The sequence below is a fragment of the Petaurus breviceps genome, unplaced genomic scaffold, assembly GCF_028583685.1.
Source record: "Petaurus breviceps papuanus isolate PSGF00001 unplaced genomic scaffold, PetGlider_PUasm1.0 186, whole genome shotgun sequence".
In the NCBI taxonomy this organism is placed as follows: domain Eukaryota; kingdom Metazoa; phylum Chordata; class Mammalia; order Diprotodontia; family Petauridae; genus Petaurus; species Petaurus breviceps.
Window position 1 is genome coordinate 22,147,363 of NW_027185798.1, and position 18,436 is coordinate 22,165,798.

The window sequence follows — 18,436 nt, forward strand, 5'->3', positions numbered from 1 at the left end:
TTAGAGAAGTGGATGGGATTGTGTGGCCAAGGTGAGCCTAGATTCTTTGCCCTCCCCGTCACTATGCCCAATTCTGGGGCCATTTTTACCTGCGAGGTTGATGTTGGCAGGGGTAGCATTGATGGAGGCTGGCGTTCTTGTCCTGCTGCTGCTGCTGGGTGTGATGCCTGGGGGAAGGGCAGGGATTTAGTAAAAGGAGCTTTCTGAGCTTCAGCCAGGTCAGGGTGCTGGGGGGAGTTCTGTTTGGGGACAGTGTAGCAGAGAACACTTCTACCCACTTAGCCACCCTGGGGTCTAATGACATGATAAGCCAATCCTGCCCCTGCTTTACTGCAGAGTGGGGATGACCCTTAGCCAGGGCTATAGTGAGAAAAGGGGAGCAGTCACCTGGCACAGGGTCTTGGTAATGATCCTTAAACCATCGGAAGAGCCCATTCACAGTTGGGAAGACCTGGCCTCGATACCGGAAACCCTCTGGAGTCACACTCACATATTCTATCCTGGAGTTGGCAGGGAGACAACACATTAGGAGAAATGAGCCCCACCCCAGGCTGCCATACATTGGTTGCAAAGGAGAGGGGGAATACCTGTAGAACACAGTACCCATGGATCAAAATGGCAGCAGTCACTCAACTCATTCTATCAGTGTAAAGTCTATCCTTGACAATTCAGCTGAGCAGAGCGCACGTGTATGCATGCATACACCCCCACACCACACATGGCAGGATGAGATAAAGCACAAGGAGAGAACAGCCCAACCGGAAAGTGCCACAGGCCAGATGCCTGGGGGGCATCCCAGGTGGGGCAGTGTAGCCCCGTTCCTCAGCCCCAGCCTGAGCAAGCACTCACCTTGGCTTGCCTCGGGGCTGGTACCCCAGTAGGAATTTGCCAGGCAGCTCCTTACAGGCACAGATGAAGTAGGGAATGAAGGTGGGCTTCTCCTTTTTAGTTTTGATGAGCAGCTCCTCTAGTTTCTAGAAGTAGAAAGGGCAAAAAGGATGACAGGAAGGTTGGCTCTGTATTCCTTGCAGTGGTCTGCAGACAGTCACATCTCTGCTCCCAGTTAGGCTGTATTTGAATTCTTTCTGTATTGAACATTCCAGGGCCCACCTGGTGGCCATGCTGCCATCTGTGGCAGGAGAGGTCAGCATGGATGGGTCTCTATCGTGCACTGTTAGGCTAGGGCTCTCCTGGAACCTCCCCAGGCCACATTACCCAACTTGTTTCTACCTCAGAATGACTTCAATGGGGACACTGTTAGAAGAGGGTTTCTCTTTTTTTGTTTTTCTTTTGCTTTTTGGAGGGGGAAGGCAGTGGTTATTGGGGTTAAGTGACTTGCCCAAGGCCACATGGCTAGTTAAGTGTTAAGTGTCTGAGGCTGGATTTGAACTCAGATCCTCCTAACTCCAGGGCTGGTACTCTATTCACTGCACCACCTAGCCGCCCCCATAAGGGTCTCCTTGGGAGATTTGTCCTCAGCCAAAGAGATATGAAGTGGTTTGTTTCTTTTTAAAGCACATACTTTATTCTTTTCTCCCTCTTTCCAAATAATCTCCCTCTTTTACTACCTGATCCAACGAGATGGCAAAACAAAGTTACAAATATGTATAGTCATGTGTAATGCTAACAGGTATCTGAAGACATTCCCTGTCCCTTAATAAGCCTAAGCTGAACTTGAGGACCTTCCCCGATTTGAAATAGACACTGCCCCCTAATAGGCTGAATGTGGTGACATGAAGCCTATGGTGGGAGGCTTGTTTTTTCAGGAAGGCACAACTTTTGTTACTCTGTCATCAAGTGGGCCAGGTGGGCTGTGATGTTCTCTGACCCTGGAGAAGGCTATATGTACCTCCGGGATGAGGTTTTGCTTTGGGGCTCACACTGAGAAGAGTTGTGTGCTTTTGCCAGATGAGACTCTGGGCAGCTGTTGAGGCCCCCCTGGCTTTAAAAACCCAGATGTTGGTGCTTCTCTCTCTGGTGACTATGTATGTGATGGTCAGACCGCTGGAAGCCCTGTCTGTTGGACTGTGTTATCTTCTCTGAATTTTTTGTCTGCTTGTTACTTCTGTTTGTATTCTCTGAAGTTCAGGGGTGCTGACTTTTCCCCCTAAACTGGGTTTGATTAAAGCAAGATTGTTTGAGTTGCTTTCCTTTAGAAAAGCAGATCAGAGAACCTGTGCTGGCAGCCATCCTGGGTGTGCTGGGGTGCTTGCTGCTACATCATGTTCACCACCCTCTCTCCACCAAAAAAAATAAGGTTCCACTTGCACTCTGAGTTCCTCAGCTATCTGTCAGGAGGTGGACAGCAGCACTGTGCATCACGAGTCCCCTGGATTGAGGCCGGCCACGGTTACAATGTTATTGTTACTAGATACTGTTTTTCTGGTTCTGCTCACTTCTCTCTACATCAGTTCATGCGCCTTCCCAAGTTTCTCTGAAACTTTCCTTTTCATTTCTTACAGCACAATATTATACCATCACATTCACAGGTCATAACTTGTTCAGTCATTTCCCCAATTGACAAGCATCAACCTCTGTATCCAATTCTTTAAAAAGAACTGCTATAACTATTTTGAACATATAGGTTCTTTCCCCCTTTCTTTGATCTCTTTGGGGTAGAGACTTATTAGTGGTACTGCTGGACCAAATGGTACATATGGTTTAACAACTTTTGGGAAAACTGTTCAATTGTTTTCCAGAAGGGCTGGACTAGTTCATAACTCCACCAACGGTGCATTAGTATACCCATTTTCCCACATCCCCTCCAGCATTTGTCATCTTAGCCAATGTCTTAAGTCAGAATTGTCTTAAATTGCATTTCTGTAATTATTAATCATTTAGAACCCCTTTTTATGTGGCTATTGATAGCGTGGCAGCTAGGTGGTGCCATATGGCATATGGTGCCAGACCTGGAGTCAGGAAGACTCATCTTCATGAGTTCAAATCTGGCCTCAGGCACTCACTAGCTTGTGTTTCCACATCTGTAAAATGAGTTGGAGAAAGAACTTGCAGCATCTTGCCATGAAAACCCCAAGTGGGTCAAGAGTTGGACATGACTGAAACAGCTGAACAACAAACTGACAGCTTGAATTTCTTCTGAAAAACTGCTTATTTATATCCTCAGACCAATTATCAATGGGGGGATGGTTTCTATTCTTGTAAATATGATCCAGTTCCCTATGTATTTTAGAAATGAGATTTTTATCAAAGAAATTTGCTACAAAAATCTGCCCCCACCTTCCCTCCTTTTCTTTTAAATTTAGCTGTACCGGCTTTGTTTGTGCAAAAACTTCTTATTTTTATATAATCAAAATTATCCATTTTACCTCTCATGAACCTCAATATCTGTTTGTTCATGAACTCTTCCCTATCCATAGATCTGACAGGTAATTTCTCCCCTGCTCCACTAATTTGCTTACACTACCCCCTCTACATAAATCATGTGACCAGTGTGAATTTATCTTAATATGTGGTACGAGATATTGCTCTATGTTTAGATTTTACCATACAACTTCCCAGTTTTCTCAACAGTTTTGGTCTAATAATGAGTTCCTGCCAAATAGATGGGATCTTTGGATTTATCAAATACTAGGTCACTGTGTTCACTTACTTCTGTGTAGCGTATACCAAATTTGTTCCACCAATCAACCTCTCTATTTCTTACCCTGTACTGGACAGTTTTGAGGATCACTTTGCAGTGTGTTCTGAGATCTGGTACTGCTAGCCCCTTGCCTTATTTTTCCATTGATTCCTATCCTTCATATGAATTTAAAAAAAATTTTTTTCTAGCTCTAGTTCTTTGGTAGTTTGATTGGTATGTTACTAAATAAGTAAATTGATTTAGGGAGTACTATATTTTTATTATATTGGTTTGGCCTACCCATGAGCAATGAATATATTTCCAGTTACTTGGTTGTCTTTATTTGTGCAAAGAGTATTTTGTATCTGTGTTAAATCTAGTTCTTGAGTGTTGACAGGTAGGCTGCTAAGTACTTTACACTGTTTGCAGTTATTTTAAATGGAATTTCTCTTTTTATCTCTTTCTGATGGTTGGTAATATACAGAAAGGTTGATGATTTGTGTGGGTTTATATTATCTTGCAACTCTGTTATTAATGGTTTCGATTAGGAACCAGTCATCTTCAAAGAGCATGTGTAGCCTGCTAAGACTTACCTTGCGATCCCCACCACCACATTCCTGGTAATACTTGTGGTTAAGAAGATCTCGAGCAAAGGATGCCATGGGTTGGACATATCGGGCAACAATCTCATCTAGGTCCTCAAACTCCTATGGGGAAGAAAAGGTAGGGAGGATCCAGGCAATTGTAGTTAGGGAAGAGATAAGCTCCCAGTGTCCATATGTGATTTAGTCACTAAAGGGGGCTCAGCTAAGGTTTAGAAATGGTTATTCCTAGTACCTTGGTGTGCTTTGGCCTCATCACAAAGGCAAGGCACAGTGCCTCAGTTTCTCTATTCGTCCATCTAAATGCCCACCACCCCTGCCTTTATTAGAGACTACTAGCATCTCTTTAGATAAAAGGGGTATGACTGGGATTCTCACTCTGGTATCTGGACACACCAGAGGGGTTCAGCAAAAGGGTTTACACAAAGTGCATGAAATGATTCCCTTCCATTCCTTTCCTCCAGGGAAGAATCTGGGGTAGGTTGAAAAATCACCAGCATGCCAAAGGTAAACAAGGAACTACCAAGACATGACCAATTTAAGAAAAAAGTGACTTGGGTCCATTGCATCAACAGAGATAGGTCATGTTTTATACCTAGGAGATGTGGCCAAATGATGGTTAGTGATAGCCGCATTCTTCTTATGACAGCAAGTAAAAGGGCAGCAATGGGATCTGGTTGTATGAGGCCACATGAAGCTCTTACCTCACTATTGATCCACAGGGTGGCACCCAGGCTAAAGGCATTTTCTTTGCCCTCTTCTCGGACATCAACATGCTGATAGATGCCATCGCTGACCTTCCAGGTCACTGTTAGGTGGTTCTCTCCTTTACTGCTTGGCCGAATAATCACATCGCCCTGGTCCATGGTCTCCATCATCTTTTCTGCTTGCTTAAAGTTAATATTATGAAACGATGGATGTGCAATCACCCGCTTAATGTATGCTGTGAAGAAAGGAGGACGTAAATATTAAGTTGTTGGATAGGAAGCTGGGGAAGACTGAGACCTGAGACTGAGCAGAAATCTGGGAAATCTGAGGGCCAGAAACAGACACTGGTTTGAACCCTCTTGGCTTCTTGGGAATGTCACTCAATTTCTCTGGGCAGTACCCTAACCCCACTTCTTGCACTGCTGAGATTAACTGACACTAAGCACTACATGAAGGAAGTGCCAAGAAGAGGCAGGCTCTGATCTCAGGTATCAGAGACTCCCTGTGAGACCTGCATGTCCTGTAGCGATGTCCCCTAGGCTAGCATCTAGACCTGCAGTAGCCTGGGGTCTTGGCGCTCTCATCTGTAAAAGGAGAAGACCAGCGTCCCACTCACTGGTCCTCTGCTGCTTCCGCTTGGCATCCTCTTCCTGCTTGTGGTCGGCCGCTTCGGCATCAAAGTCATAGTAAGTGTCTTTGGGCAGTTTCCACTCATTGTTCTTGTCCATGAGGTCTGAGGTGCGGCAGGTCAGGTCCGCGCTGAACTTCTCAATGTCGATCTTCATGATGCGGCAGTGAACGGTCATACCCACCTAAATAGGCAAGAGGACGGAATTGCGGGTGGCTCACTCCTGCCCCCCCAGGTCCACGGAGACCAGCTCTATGTCACAAACCAGGCCCACAGCCTGATGCTTGCCCTGATGAGTCCCAGGCAGCTCCAAGTCATCCCAGGCCTCATTCACCCAGAATGCTTACACAGCTATTTCTACACGGCCAAAGTTAGTGTGCGCCACTTAGAACAGGAAGGGACATGAAATCATCTCGTCTGACACTTCATGTGATCTTGTGTCTCAAATTAAACTATAAACTCTCTGAGGGTGGAGACAATGTGGCACTCTTTACCCTGCTTCTGAGTGCCTAGCACAGGGCACTGCATTAGCTTGACAAACAGTGTTGTGCAACAATGCAAAGAAAAAGATGGAATCTAGCTTAAAATAATTAACATTAAATTGTTAAGGCATATTTTGCCCAGCAAACAATCCATAAACTTGACCCCCAAACTAAGAAAGGCCAGCAAAAGCCTCTTCCCTCATTGCAGCTAAAACGGCTACTGATTTCAGAACTCCTAGAGGATATGAACACTAATATACACTTGATAAACCAGAAAACACTTCTATTCATCAACCCTGTGAGGCAGCTAAGTAAATAGCACACTATTGGCTCCTGTCAAAGAAGAGGAAACAGACTGGGGGAGGGGTACAAGCTTAGGCAGTGGTTCAGTCTGAACATGAATGCCCCCTGACCTTCACTTCCAAATGCAACTTTTTAGACAAAGAGGTGAATAAAAGAGGGCTGCTTGCTCCTGAGTGGGAGAGAAGTGGGGCTTCTTTCCATCATCTGTGAAGCCTGCCCAAGGTGGCCCCCGACCATAAAGGAAGCTGGTGGGGACAGACATTTCCTCTTCAAGGGCTCAAGCCAGTCAAGAACAAATCGGGAGGAGAGTGGGGCCTCTGGGAACCCCAGGTCTTTCTTTGAGTCTCCCTGGGCATAAAGTGGTGAGCCCCTTCCAGCTTCCTATCACTTACCTTTACCCGCTCCTCAGGCCGCTTCACCACCTTGTCACTGAGAAATTTTGTAGGGATAAAGCCGGTGACCCCGTTATCCAGTCTGGTCTTGACACCAATGGCCTGGCCTGGGCATGAGCCACTATCAAAGTGGTTCCAGACCTGAAGGAGGGGAGGAGAGTGAGAAATACTGACCCAAGGTCTCCTACTGCATTTTTCCCCCACCTAAGGAATGAGTCACTGGTTGCATGGAGAGCTCAGATGGTGATAGAAAAGTTTCTGCCCAGCAAAGGGCAGGAGCCTCCCTGAGCAACAAACCTTATGACTCCCTGGTCTGTACCCCTGTCTATTCACAATCTCCTTTGGGTTAAACAACACACCCTAAAACGACCCTTTTATATAAACTGAAGTCCGTCTTGCTATGCCTGAAAGCACAGCATTTTGCATGGGTCTGGCAGACAGACCAAGGAGGGCACTAGGAGTCTCGTTCCTCCTAATAAACTGTCACGGTGAAGATGGTTCCCCCTCTGCTCTCTTCGCCCTAGTTTTGGCTGCCCAAAGTCCTCTGCTCCTTCCTTTTAGGATCTGATTTTTAGGCTACAGGGACAACCACCTTCACCTCACCTCTAACGCACTTTCTAGATCTCTACACATTCATTCACAGAGCTACAATCAGATTAACATGGGCTTGGGCCATGTGGACTCTCCAAGGTGTTGAGACTTCCCGAGCTGGGAGACACAATGAATGGCCACAAACCTCACTTAGCTCAGGGAAATTGTCCTGCTGGCAGAAGGGACACTGCCACAGGCCCGTCTCATCATTGCGGATTGCCTGGTCGTAGCTCTCGCCTTGTGGTCGTCTGTGGGCAATACCAGTTACATTGCAGATGATCAGCTTTCCTGGAGGAAAGGGAAAGAGAAGACTCAAAGTCAGAGGAGACACAAGATCACATTAACCTCTCAAGCAGAGTATCAATACTCATAAGTGTTTCTCTGAAAAGGGAGAAGCAGGAATAAATTAGAGTAACTTGAAGGGGTAGTTGAGGCCAGTAACTTTGCCATGTGTGACACAGCAAGCCAGAGCTCCACCTGGTGCGTGCCCCCTAGCAGGAGGTTCTACCTGCTGGCCCTCCCCGTCTCCTTCAGTGTTCACATAACCACCGGCTGCTCCTTGGACTCACCCTGCCCAAGCTATTCAAGCTCCGTGCCTGGTGGAATGCACGTGCTACATCATTCTCTATCCCATTACAAACAGGCCCTGGAGCTGGAGCCTACCAATGTAGAAGGTTTCTGGTGTTTCCTTGGTCAGCATATTGAAGACCTCCTCAGTGTTGGGAGAGCGGTAAGCTGTGCGGAGATCCTTATACCTGCAGCTCAGCTCAGCCCGGATGTCATACAGAGTGATGTGTTTATCACCGTAGCCCTGTGGGTGAAGGGGGATAGTCACTGAACCGGCAGACAGTTGTCTGTCTGGGCAATGGGCTAAACAGTTCTAGCTGAGACTAACCACTCATTATCAGGCCTCTACTTTTCTGCCTTCAAATGTGTATCTTCCAAGTTAATTTACAGGGGGGAGAAGCAAGCCCTGTTACTAGATTTCTGAAGACAGGAAAAAGGCAACTTAAGTGACCAGCAAAATTTTAGAATTCTTGGAAGAGAACAGCTAACCATGTTCTTTGTAAGTAAGAATGCAGGTGCCTACATGTGCTTTCTTCACCTATAAAGATGATGCTCTCACTTACTGTCAGCAGGAAAGACTATTCTTGGAGTTCTTTTTTCGCAGTGCTGAGGTTTCATCTTAACCTCACTCGCCTGCCTGATCCCCCTTTTAGACAACGGATAATGTACTTGTGATCAGGGCTGGGGGCACTGCTGGCAGACTCAGGTCTTTCTTCAAGGCCATGCCTGGTGGAGGTCAGTGCTCACCTGCCTCTCGAGCTCTTCAGCAAAGGCATCGAGATCTAGGTCCTTGAGTCGTTCTGGGTTCTCCAGGATTTCTTCTAATGCCCCTGCAGGGTTGGCATCCTCAGCAGACTCATCATACTCCAGGGCATCAACTGCCATCTTCCTGGCCCATTCATAGGTCTCAGGATGGACCCGGGAGCCATCCAAAACCTCAATATACGAGTCAGTGCTAAAGGAGGAGCAAGAACTGTCTTGACCATCTCTCCCAGAATTTTATGCCATCTCACTCCCTCCACAAACCTTCCCAGATTAGGATCGTGCAATGTACTCACATTAATCTATTATACACAAAGTATATTTTGCCATTCACTTTTACTACTACATTAGGAAGTATGCTTCCATGGCAAAAATATTCCCATCTGCTGGGAAATGAGTTGCCTAAGGCAGCAGTCAGTTCTGTGGTCCCTGGAAGAAGCCTGAAAGCACCTCCAGGGGCCCCAGGGCATCGCCCTCAGGGTGCCCCTCCAGCACTGCCCCCCTGCCCCGTTCTTCGCTCTAGCCTAGGCCACTCCACAGAATCAGAGGAATTTCTCCTACTTCTATGGATCAGGATCCAGCTGCTTCCTTGACACTCAGCCCCATGCTCTTTTTCCCCCCCTGAGTATCTGTAGTCAGGAGGAGAGTGAGGCTGCAACAAAGAACGCTTCCCCAGAAGATGGCGAGATGTGAAGGGGCCGTATCTAGAAATTCCTCATGGTGGAAGGGTTCAAGTTAGATAGAGCCACAGAGGCCATGGCCATGCCTTCTCCCAATGATGAAGGCTTGTATAAAATCTGCAGTGCCTCCAATCAGGGTGATTTTTCCAGACTGATTTACTTTTTTTTTTGTTTCAGAGATATTTCATTTTAGGAGTGCACCATATACCTGACCTAACATGAGGAGCGGTTTTCCTACTTAATTTTGTGAGTTCAAAATCTGATGCAGCGTGCTTAAGGCAGCCACTTTAATAACAGTGTGTCCTGATATAATTGGGTATAGGTATATAAAACAGTTCACCTGTAGTGTTCTTTCCCACTTTTAATGACAGGGAGCTTACTACTTTGTAAAGCCATCTGTTCCAGTCTTGCATTTAGAAAAATCTGTATACTGTGAATTAGCTCTCTGCTGTTTGCACTGAGCGGTGCTAGTTCAGTCCTCTAGAGTTACACAGAAGGCATCTATTCCCTTTTTCACACGGGCCTTGGACAGCTTGCTTCACACTAACGAGCTCTCTTGGGCTAGCCCCGAGATGGAGACCAAGCAGTTGCTGTACTCACATTCATACTGTACACATGTTGGTCTGCCTCTCTTCAGAGGAGGGACGCCATCTTTACTGTCTAGAAATCCCTGCCTAGTACCATGCCTATGGCAGGTGCTCCAAGAGGCCAGGAGAGGGAGGGCTGGCCAATAAGCAAGCCGTGCTACCCCCAACCCTTTCTTCATAAATGATTTTAAGGCCTTTTCCAACCCAGCCTTAGGAGACGGAGGCCTGATCAGTAGTCAGACTGAAGGGAGGTGAGGCCAAGGTTCCACCCCAGGACTGGAGCCCTTAGCATAAAGAGAAAAATCTCCTTGGGACTGGGTGGCTCCGGAAGTAATTCTGCTAGTTGTTCAATTGTTTCAGTCGTCTCTGACTCTTGGTGACCTCATCTGGGGTTTTCTTGGCAAAGGTACTGGAGGGGTTGGCCATTTCCTTTTACAGATGAGAAAACTTGAGGCCAACAGGGCTGAGTGACTTGCCCAGGGCCACACAGCTAGTAAGTGTCTGGGGCTGCATTTAAACTTACAAAGATGAGTCTTCCTGACTTCAGGCCCAACATTCTAGGAAGCACTGGCAAATAAAGGGCAGTCAGATTTTTTTGTACTCTGCCAAGCTCTGAGATTTCAAAGCCAAGTTTCTAACTGAAGCAGAGGCTAGGAGAAGGGAAATTTGGTGGTCTGGGTCAGGTTCATGGGATAGAGCAGTTGCAACAATTTTTATTGGGATTCAGAACACTCCATTTAGAGCTGAGTAAGACAATTTAAACCAAAGGTCTCGACACTTCTGATCCCCTAGGCTAGGACCTCAAAGAACATATGGGAATCTTTCCTTGGGATGAGGAGGAAGGGAAAGGTCAAGGTTACTACCTGTCACCCAAAGAGGCCGTGTCTATCTTGAGGAAACCAGCACAGTTCATGAAGACCTTGGGCCCCATGTGGCACATGGTGACCAGCTGGGTCCGGCTCTCCAGGCGAGTATTATTTTGTTTCAGAATCTAGAGGAAGAGGAGGGAGAAAGAAGCTTGGAATAAACTTGTGGCACCTCCCTTCCTCTTCTGCTTCCAAGATTCTGCCCACCAAGGTGTCCCACGTAACTAGAACCACTCTCATTTAATCTACATTCTTGACTGCAAAATCAAGGCTCAAGGACACCCCCTCTAAGAAATATTTCCTGAATAAGCCTGGCCTGGCCCTTACCTTGAGTAGATGGGTCCCTTTGCGTGGCCCCAAGCCACAGACATATTGGATCAGGGCCTGGCTGTAGGGGTGGGCAATTGCTCGGTTGACATCAACACCAACCTCATTGACTCGATTGATGAACTCGCAATACAGAGCATTGAGTAACTCCTCCTTTACCACATGTTCCTGGAGGGTGCCAGAGAGAAGGGTTTTAGATCTTCTTTGCTGGGTCTCCTTATACACACCACTTCCCCCCCCAAATCTACCTGTTATATCTTATTACCTGCAGAGGGTGAAACTTGAGACACAGAATATCCTCATCAGTGCTGCACACCTGTGCAAACTCAATCAAGGGGTCTTGGATCCGTCGGGCCAGAGACACTGCCTGCCTCAGGACTGGGGGGTAATCTCTGAACTCCGCCTAGAACCAAACACCAGAGAACATCCCAATTGAGACTCAGCCTCTTCTCCCGTCCCTAACAAAAAAGCAACAGAGTACTTCTGAATCAGGGAAGTTGCTTTCTTCTTCCAAAGTTCCTGGTTCTCCATCCAGCTGGATGCCCAACCCTCAACTCTGCTATATGATCAACAAAGAAGAAATTTCTACTTGGGCTAAAAAGGGACCACATTGAGTGTTTCTGATGTCCTCTGCTTTCTTCTTGACTTGACCCAGGGTTAGGGAGAATGCTACCTGAGGGGCTCTGAGGGATCATGGGGAATAAAAGATATTACCTCAGACTTTTTGCTGTTCATATACAGGATGGCCAGTTCATTGTCCACCATCTCCACCCCAATAGACGACAGCTGCTGGCCTTGGTCGAGTTCATGCACAATCCGCTTCACATCTTCAATCATCATCTGAGCATCTCTGGAGGAACAGAGGGCATGAATTAGGGATGTGCCCAGAGATGTTTTACCCTGGAAAATATCTATCGGTCTTTGGATAGATTCTTTAACCAGACTTCATGATCTGGCGAGCTTAAACTTAAAAGAGAGAACTGGGGAGAACAGAAATGCAGAAGACAAAATTGAAACAGGCCCAGGAGCCAAGTCACAAGGCCCCGTGGGTCAGTCTCCTTTGCAGCAGCCTGGATTCCCCTTAGCGCTCCCTGGGCATTAAGACATGAATGATGTAGGAAGGAGGGGGTAGATAGGGTGGCCCTAAAAACCACAACTCTACTCTAAAATGCTTAGGTACCAGACTTGCCTTCCTGACTGGCCTACCTGTTCTCGCCTGCAATGGTTACCACATGTGGTTTCTTGTTCAGAAGGAATTTCTTGAGCGTTTCAATGTCCTGAGCCTGGGGTGAAAGAAAGCTGGAGGTGAATGGCCATCGTGGGATTGAAGCAACTTTCCTTCCCCTTCTCCCTACCAGAAGGACTTCAAGGAATCACAGAGTTTAGAGGTGGATGGTACATCAGAAGCCCCCCAGTTTAAGCTTCCAAGGCTTGACACACAGGAAACTCAGTACTTTACAAGGTAATCTTTCTGATTCTTGGGGTAGTTCTTCCTCTTGTGATCCAGTTTGTTTTTGCATAATAATCATTTCTAAATGTATCCCCGGCCCAAGCACGGACAGCTGGTTCTCTGTACGGTTCAGAGGGCTGCCTCCACTGTACCTTGTACCCCCTGGTCCTACTTTTGTCCTCCAGACTCACCCAGTCTAAGCCCCAGCCCCTGAGGATCTGAGGGCAGCCTGGGGCCCCCTCAACTCTTCCTCAGGCTGCAAAGGCTTGATCTTCTCCCCATCCAGTTGTGCTCCACTCTGATTCAAGCCATTTTCATAACAATACTAAGATGGCATTTGCCACCTGTTCCTCCCTTTTCCAACTACATGTGTTGTTCTTGAGGCTGGGTTTTCTTCTTTCGCTCCAACCAAAACAACATAAAGCAAAAGACCGAATGCAGAAGCAGACAGGAGAATGCAGCTGCAGCCAGACATTAGAGAGATTTGCAAAAATATGCCACAAAACATTGCTACTCAACTCACTACATATTGTTCTGAAGTTTTCTTTCATAAAAATGTATTTATTTACATTAATATGTAATGGGCTTCTTATTTTTAAATGAATTTATAAATATTTTAAAAATACACCAGTTTTAATTTTCTATATGTATCTATAAACATATAAACACAAGTTCTCTGGGATCCTCAATAATTTTTAAGTGTAAAGGGGTCCCAAGGTCAGAAAGTTGGAGAACCACCGCCCCAGTCCCTCAGTACCCCTATCTGGTCCACTCAGTGTCAAAATGACAATTATTTCTACTGACTGCGTACAGTAGCCATCGCACGTCATACAGTGCCCTGCTAGCTCTTGCTGAACTCTGCTGGGCTACACCCAAGGGCTCTCCAAGGGAACTTCTTGGCAAGGTAGGGCTCCCTCCCTCAGCCCGTATCCACACAAAAGATGTTCTGAACCCAAATACAGGACTCTGGCATTCATCCGCTCAGTTTAATCTTGTTCCTTTCAAACTGCAGATTTTTTTTTTTAATTGTGACTGTCATCCAACACATTGCTTGGGTGGCTTGTAGAACCTCAGTGTTTGTTTTTAAAGAGGGAATTAACATTTTTCCTTAGGAATAAAGATGAGCCAGCTTTTGTGGAGCTTCACAGTTTACAGTCACTTTCCCGCACAGCCCCCTCCCCCCCAGGGGGTGTACAGCACCATCAACATCACTCCTGTTTTAGGGACAAGGAAACCAGGGCCCAGGGTTGTTAAAGCAGGGCATGCCCCAAGTTCTACAGCTCTTCTGGAACAGCCCAAGAATTCAAACCCGGACATTCTCCAGAGCCAGAAGCATTCCCTCAAGCCCCTGCTACCTTTAAACTCTTTCAATCAAAACGAAGGATCTTATTAAGATAAAAGGAGAGGCTGTGTCAAACCAGAGAAATCCAGGACACTTCTACTTGGAGAAATAGATGTTGAGAGGACTGAAGAGCTGGGGAGGGGAAGCCTGGGGAAGGGGAACTCTGGTGCCATATGCACGCTTTCAGGTTTGATATCACTGCATTCCTGCTTCAGGGACAAGATGGCCTCGGGTGCTGTAAGCCCCAAGCCAACACCAGCTGTTTCCAAGAGCATACAAGGATAAGGTTTGGCAACAGGCCAGAAATGGGCTTTTTACAACTAATAACTTCAGTGCCATCTGAAGCCCATGGAAGCCATACCTCCCCTGAGAAGAACCAGGGGTGTTCAAAGGAAGGACAACAAAGGTAGTCCTGCAGGTAGGGCCTCTCCACAGTTCAGACCCCAAATGGCCTTTCCCTAGGATCATCACTTACTTTTTTTTCCCGTTCTTCTTCCCTCCATGCAGTCCTCCGTTTGGTAAAGTGAGGCAGCCGTAAGAAATCTGTTACTTCTCCCTCTCCATTGACCAAGGCACAGAACACGGGGTGGTCTCTGGCAGAAAGAGGGGAGCCTCATGACCCACTGCGGAGCATGAGGGGAAGCCTGAAAAACCCAGGATGGAGGTGGGCAGGGGCGGGTACCTGGCAGAGGAGAAGGCAATGCCCAAGACTCGGATGCCTTTCCCTTGGTTCTCATCCATAAAGTCATCATCTTCCTCTACCTGTTGGTCAGGTCGGTAGGGGGCCACTTTCAGCCAGTTGTACAGTTTCCGGCTACAAGCCTGGGGGGAAAGAAGGTACCATGGCAGACTAAGAAGGACAGACCTGTGTGTGGCATTGAGTCAGGTGCCGCAGACGGACACAGACCCTAATCTAAGACAAGGAACCCTGCTGGAAACATAAGGGCATGCATATACAGAAAGCCATATGAATGTAAACCAATAAACAGGCAGCCTGGGGAACAGTGGGAGAAAGAGTCTGAGGCAGGTCCAGGGCCTTGCGCTCCAATGACTCAAGTCAGAGAGGACCTCAGAGACCATCTGGTTCAGCCACTTTCTTTTATAGATGAGGAAAGTGATTAGTCCAGAGTCAGCTTAGCCAGCTTCTCCTTTGGTCCCAAAGCAAATGCACAAGTTTGGGAGTGCCAACCATGGCCCCGGATCCTCTTGCAGAACACCCTCACCTTAATGACAAACTCTTTGGCCTCGGCCAGCAGCTTGTTCTTGAGCTCTTTGGCCATCTGCACGTAGAGGAACTGCTGCAGGGCCCGCTCGATGGCCATGGTCCGCTGCCGGTTCCATTCCTGTACTTGGTGGCTAAACTCATCTCGGTAGTAGAACTGCTTGATCTCCTCAAAGTATGTCTGGTCGTTGCCGTAGCTGGAGGATGAAAGGAGCTTTAGTGGGAAAGCTGAATTCCTGAGAATACGCCAGTGAATAATTGGCCTGGCTAGCTCTGGCCCACTTCCCCAAGGACCACCCCAGCCCTCTAAAAAGGGCATCCTCCTCGTCCTTCTTCGGCGCCTTTGGCCTCACGTTTCCCATCACCACTTGTCTCCCCCACTCTGCCAAGCGCACACCAGGGGCTGGCCTCACCCCTCAACTCCCTTCATGTCGATGCTGATATCAATGGTGAGCAGTCCTTCCTCTTCAGCCAGGCACGTCTTGAGGAACTGGTCATCTCTAAGCTCTTTCACAGGCTTATTCTTCAGATATTTGAAAGAGTAGGCATAATGGGCCTCATCCACATCCTACATGGAACAGAGAGGGTACTGTCAGACCTTGGAGGGTTTACTGGAGGCCTGGAAGAAATGTCCTTTCCATTTTTTCACATCACAGCCTGAGATCTTCAATCATTACCACGCCAGGTGAACTTAGTTAAAACTGAGGTAAAGAGAGACCTTTTGTGCAGCACAAGCCCGTGCTGATGGTCTCTTGACCAGAGCCCTTGGGGCTGAAATTGTTCAGGCAGTGCTCAGGGTCACAGCAACCTTCAGGACTCTTGGCCTGCTCACCTTCTTGCCTTTCTTGGTTGGACTGATGTTCACTTTAGCCCTCTCTTGGAAGGTCTGTCGAAGCACCTGCCGGACAAGGGGCTCCCGGGCAATCTGCAGGGCCACCATGTAGCGGGCACCCTCTAGCACGGCCTCTGGGGTGGGGAACTGACTGTGACAAGAGAGGGATGAGGAAAGACCTGATTAGTGCCGGCACCCTGACGCACTGCCTGGCTGAATTCATAAATCTTAGCCTCGCCTATTATTTTATTTACAGACGAGGAATCGCGGGTTTGGAAAGGCTGACTGATGTGCCTGAAGTCCCGAAGCCACGTCTGGAATCCAAATCCTTGATTCTAAAGTCAGCGTAGCTTTCAGTGTCCCACTGGTGGACCCCCCCCCCCGACAGAGCCCCTTCTCCTCTGTGCCTACCTGCACACGTAGTCTTTGGCCAGCTCCAGGGGCTCAGCAGGGAACTGCTCTGTCTCATGGCGCTGGTAGCTGTCGCGGAGATTCTCCCCAAACTGTTCTGGGGTGAGCCCAAACTTCTTGGCCAAGCCATCTAAAGAAAAGGGGGAGGATGACTAAGTGGGTTAAGATATCACCTAGACAAGAAAAACCTTCTGCTTCTTCAGAATCTGGCGGTGAGGGCCCTGAGTCGGAGAACCTCTCAGAAAACAAAGGCAGCCTGCTCTCAGCACAGCAGTGCAAGGAGGAAGATATGGCTCTCACCGAGGCCGGCGCTTTGACAGATGGTGTACATGTCTCGGCGGGAGGCCTGCTTGAGTTCTGGGCCCTTCTGCTCATCCTCTACTTCTTCCCCTTCGCCTGTTAAGAGGAGACATTTGGGGTGTGAGCGCTTGGCTCCCAAGCCATATTTACCGCTTTTCTGTCTTGGAGGGGGAGGAGAGCTGATCCCAAGGAGAGTCCTCCCTGGCCTGGGCCTCACCTTCTTCCTCATCTCCATCCTCCCGAGTACGCTTTAACTTCTTCCGACTGGCCTTGGCAGCATTCTGCATCTTCGGGATGTCACGTCCGTAGTAAAGTAAGAAGTGGTTGTAGACATCCTTCAACTCATCCATTGACTGCACGTCTTTCAATCTGGAAGGTATAAGAGCCAGAGAGTCATGCCTAATGGCAACACCTGGGATGTGGCAGGGGAGCACTGTGCCAGGGAGGAGTGCCAATCCTCCCAGCAGGGGGTCATCTGGGGATGAGAGCTGCAGACTCTACCTCTCCATGTCTGTGGTGTCCAATGCCCTGATGCCATCAGCGAGGGGCTTGTCTGGGTCAGCAGATATCTGCTCATACTGATAGGCCTGCATCTTCTCAAAAAGCCGAGTCAGATTCTCTTTTCGGATCTTTAACTGCGTCCACTGAATGAGAATAGGACAAGAGTCAGCACCCTAACTTCTGTGGGGTTGGGTGAGCTCAGCCCTGGGCTCCACACGCTTTGGAGCCTTGATGCTCACTGGGGATCAGGCCACAGTGTGTCCAACAGGGAAATGGGGCCTTTCTCAAGCAGGCTGGCTCATCCTGTATCTGCTCTTGGGGGAGATGTGCACAGGTACCTTTTCATCCCACTGCCAAACCCTCCACAGGTCATTGATGTGCAGCTCAGGTTCCACATACTCCTTCCTGTAGAAGGCGATGAAAGGTACCTATGGGAGCAAAAAGACAGCACAGGCCATCGTCCCTGGGGCAGCTCCTGGGTCGGAGCGGGCCTGGATCCACCACACTGATGCTACCTTTGAATATTCTCTCCCCTGGGTAAAGGAGAAGACAGGGCTGGGATTGGCACCTTCAAATGAGACTCATTTTCCTGTCTGCCTCCGAGGCCTGGAAAGCCAGGCCTGCCCTCCCTCCCCTCTCTAATGGAGCTGCTGGTCAGTTGGTCACAGGGTACTAGGACCCACGACAGTACCTCGAAATGCTGGTTACGGATGAAGCCCAGGGCCTCTTTGATCTTCTGGATAGTGCTGGGGCCTTTACGACTGAAGCTACTGACTGGCTGCCCACGGTCCAGGTAATCAGAGCTTTCCTAGCATGGGAAAAATTAGAAATCCAATGAACAATGATCTGATTCTGAAGACAACCTGAGCTTACTTTCTGGGGGGAGGAGCCAGTCCACTGAATTTATTCCAACAAAGCTGAATATGCATAATAGGTGCTTAATGGAGGCTTCCAGAAGAAAATACACACTTGTCCCCTATTCCTTCCATCTAAAGATGTGAACCCCACCGCCCCAGTAGCTGGTTTATGCCAAAGGCCAAGGGAGAAGAGCTACCAAACTTTGCCAGTCTTCCAGCTAGGATAGGGATGCTGGTACCTGGAGTGAAATGGTTGGTGTTGCAAAGGCATTTCTGTAGATCCAGTCGGCTTCTTCTTCCAGCTCATCATCTTCAGCTGCCTTGACAGGAATGGAGCGCAACTGGGAAAAGGAGAGATGAGTAAAGCGGCTGTCATGCTTACAGACCAGAGTAGGCACTTCATAAATGCACACTGACCAGCGGAGTGCCATTCAGAGCCTCCAAAG

The 18,436-nt window shown here is 48.0% G+C and overlaps 1 protein-coding gene across 3 annotated transcripts in view; it reads right to left on the bottom strand.

Moving 5' to 3' along the window:
• Positions 1 to 18,436, bottom strand: part of SUPT6H (SPT6 homolog, histone chaperone and transcription elongation factor) — a 34,248-nt gene that overhangs the window by 1,865 nt on the left and 13,947 nt on the right. For all 3 annotated transcript variants that reach the window (XM_069089814.1, XM_069089812.1, XM_069089813.1), the window contains exons 8-34: positions 18,230 to 18,331; positions 17,825 to 17,941; positions 17,472 to 17,561; positions 17,134 to 17,276; positions 16,850 to 17,001; positions 16,633 to 16,728; positions 16,333 to 16,462; positions 15,922 to 16,072; positions 15,503 to 15,657; positions 15,091 to 15,286; positions 14,550 to 14,689; positions 14,343 to 14,460; positions 12,282 to 12,358; positions 11,790 to 11,925; positions 11,341 to 11,478; positions 11,076 to 11,243; positions 10,746 to 10,873; positions 8,601 to 8,808; positions 7,950 to 8,097; positions 7,432 to 7,574; positions 6,696 to 6,836; positions 5,507 to 5,702; positions 4,887 to 5,125; positions 4,174 to 4,287; positions 850 to 974; positions 388 to 500; positions 90 to 167 (exon numbers count right to left, since the gene is read on the bottom strand). In XM_069089814.1, the coding sequence (XP_068945915.1) occupies positions 90 to 167; positions 388 to 500; positions 850 to 974; positions 4,174 to 4,287; positions 4,887 to 5,125; positions 5,507 to 5,702; positions 6,696 to 6,836; positions 7,432 to 7,574; positions 7,950 to 8,097; positions 8,601 to 8,808; positions 10,746 to 10,873; positions 11,076 to 11,243; positions 11,341 to 11,478; positions 11,790 to 11,925; positions 12,282 to 12,358; positions 14,343 to 14,460; positions 14,550 to 14,689; positions 15,091 to 15,286; positions 15,503 to 15,657; positions 15,922 to 16,072; positions 16,333 to 16,462; positions 16,633 to 16,728; positions 16,850 to 17,001; positions 17,134 to 17,276; positions 17,472 to 17,561; positions 17,825 to 17,941; positions 18,230 to 18,331 (3,742 nt within the window). The remainder of the gene's footprint in view (positions 1 to 89; positions 168 to 387; positions 501 to 849; positions 975 to 4,173; positions 4,288 to 4,886; positions 5,126 to 5,506; positions 5,703 to 6,695; positions 6,837 to 7,431; positions 7,575 to 7,949; positions 8,098 to 8,600; positions 8,809 to 10,745; positions 10,874 to 11,075; positions 11,244 to 11,340; positions 11,479 to 11,789; positions 11,926 to 12,281; positions 12,359 to 14,342; positions 14,461 to 14,549; positions 14,690 to 15,090; positions 15,287 to 15,502; positions 15,658 to 15,921; positions 16,073 to 16,332; positions 16,463 to 16,632; positions 16,729 to 16,849; positions 17,002 to 17,133; positions 17,277 to 17,471; positions 17,562 to 17,824; positions 17,942 to 18,229; positions 18,332 to 18,436) is intronic.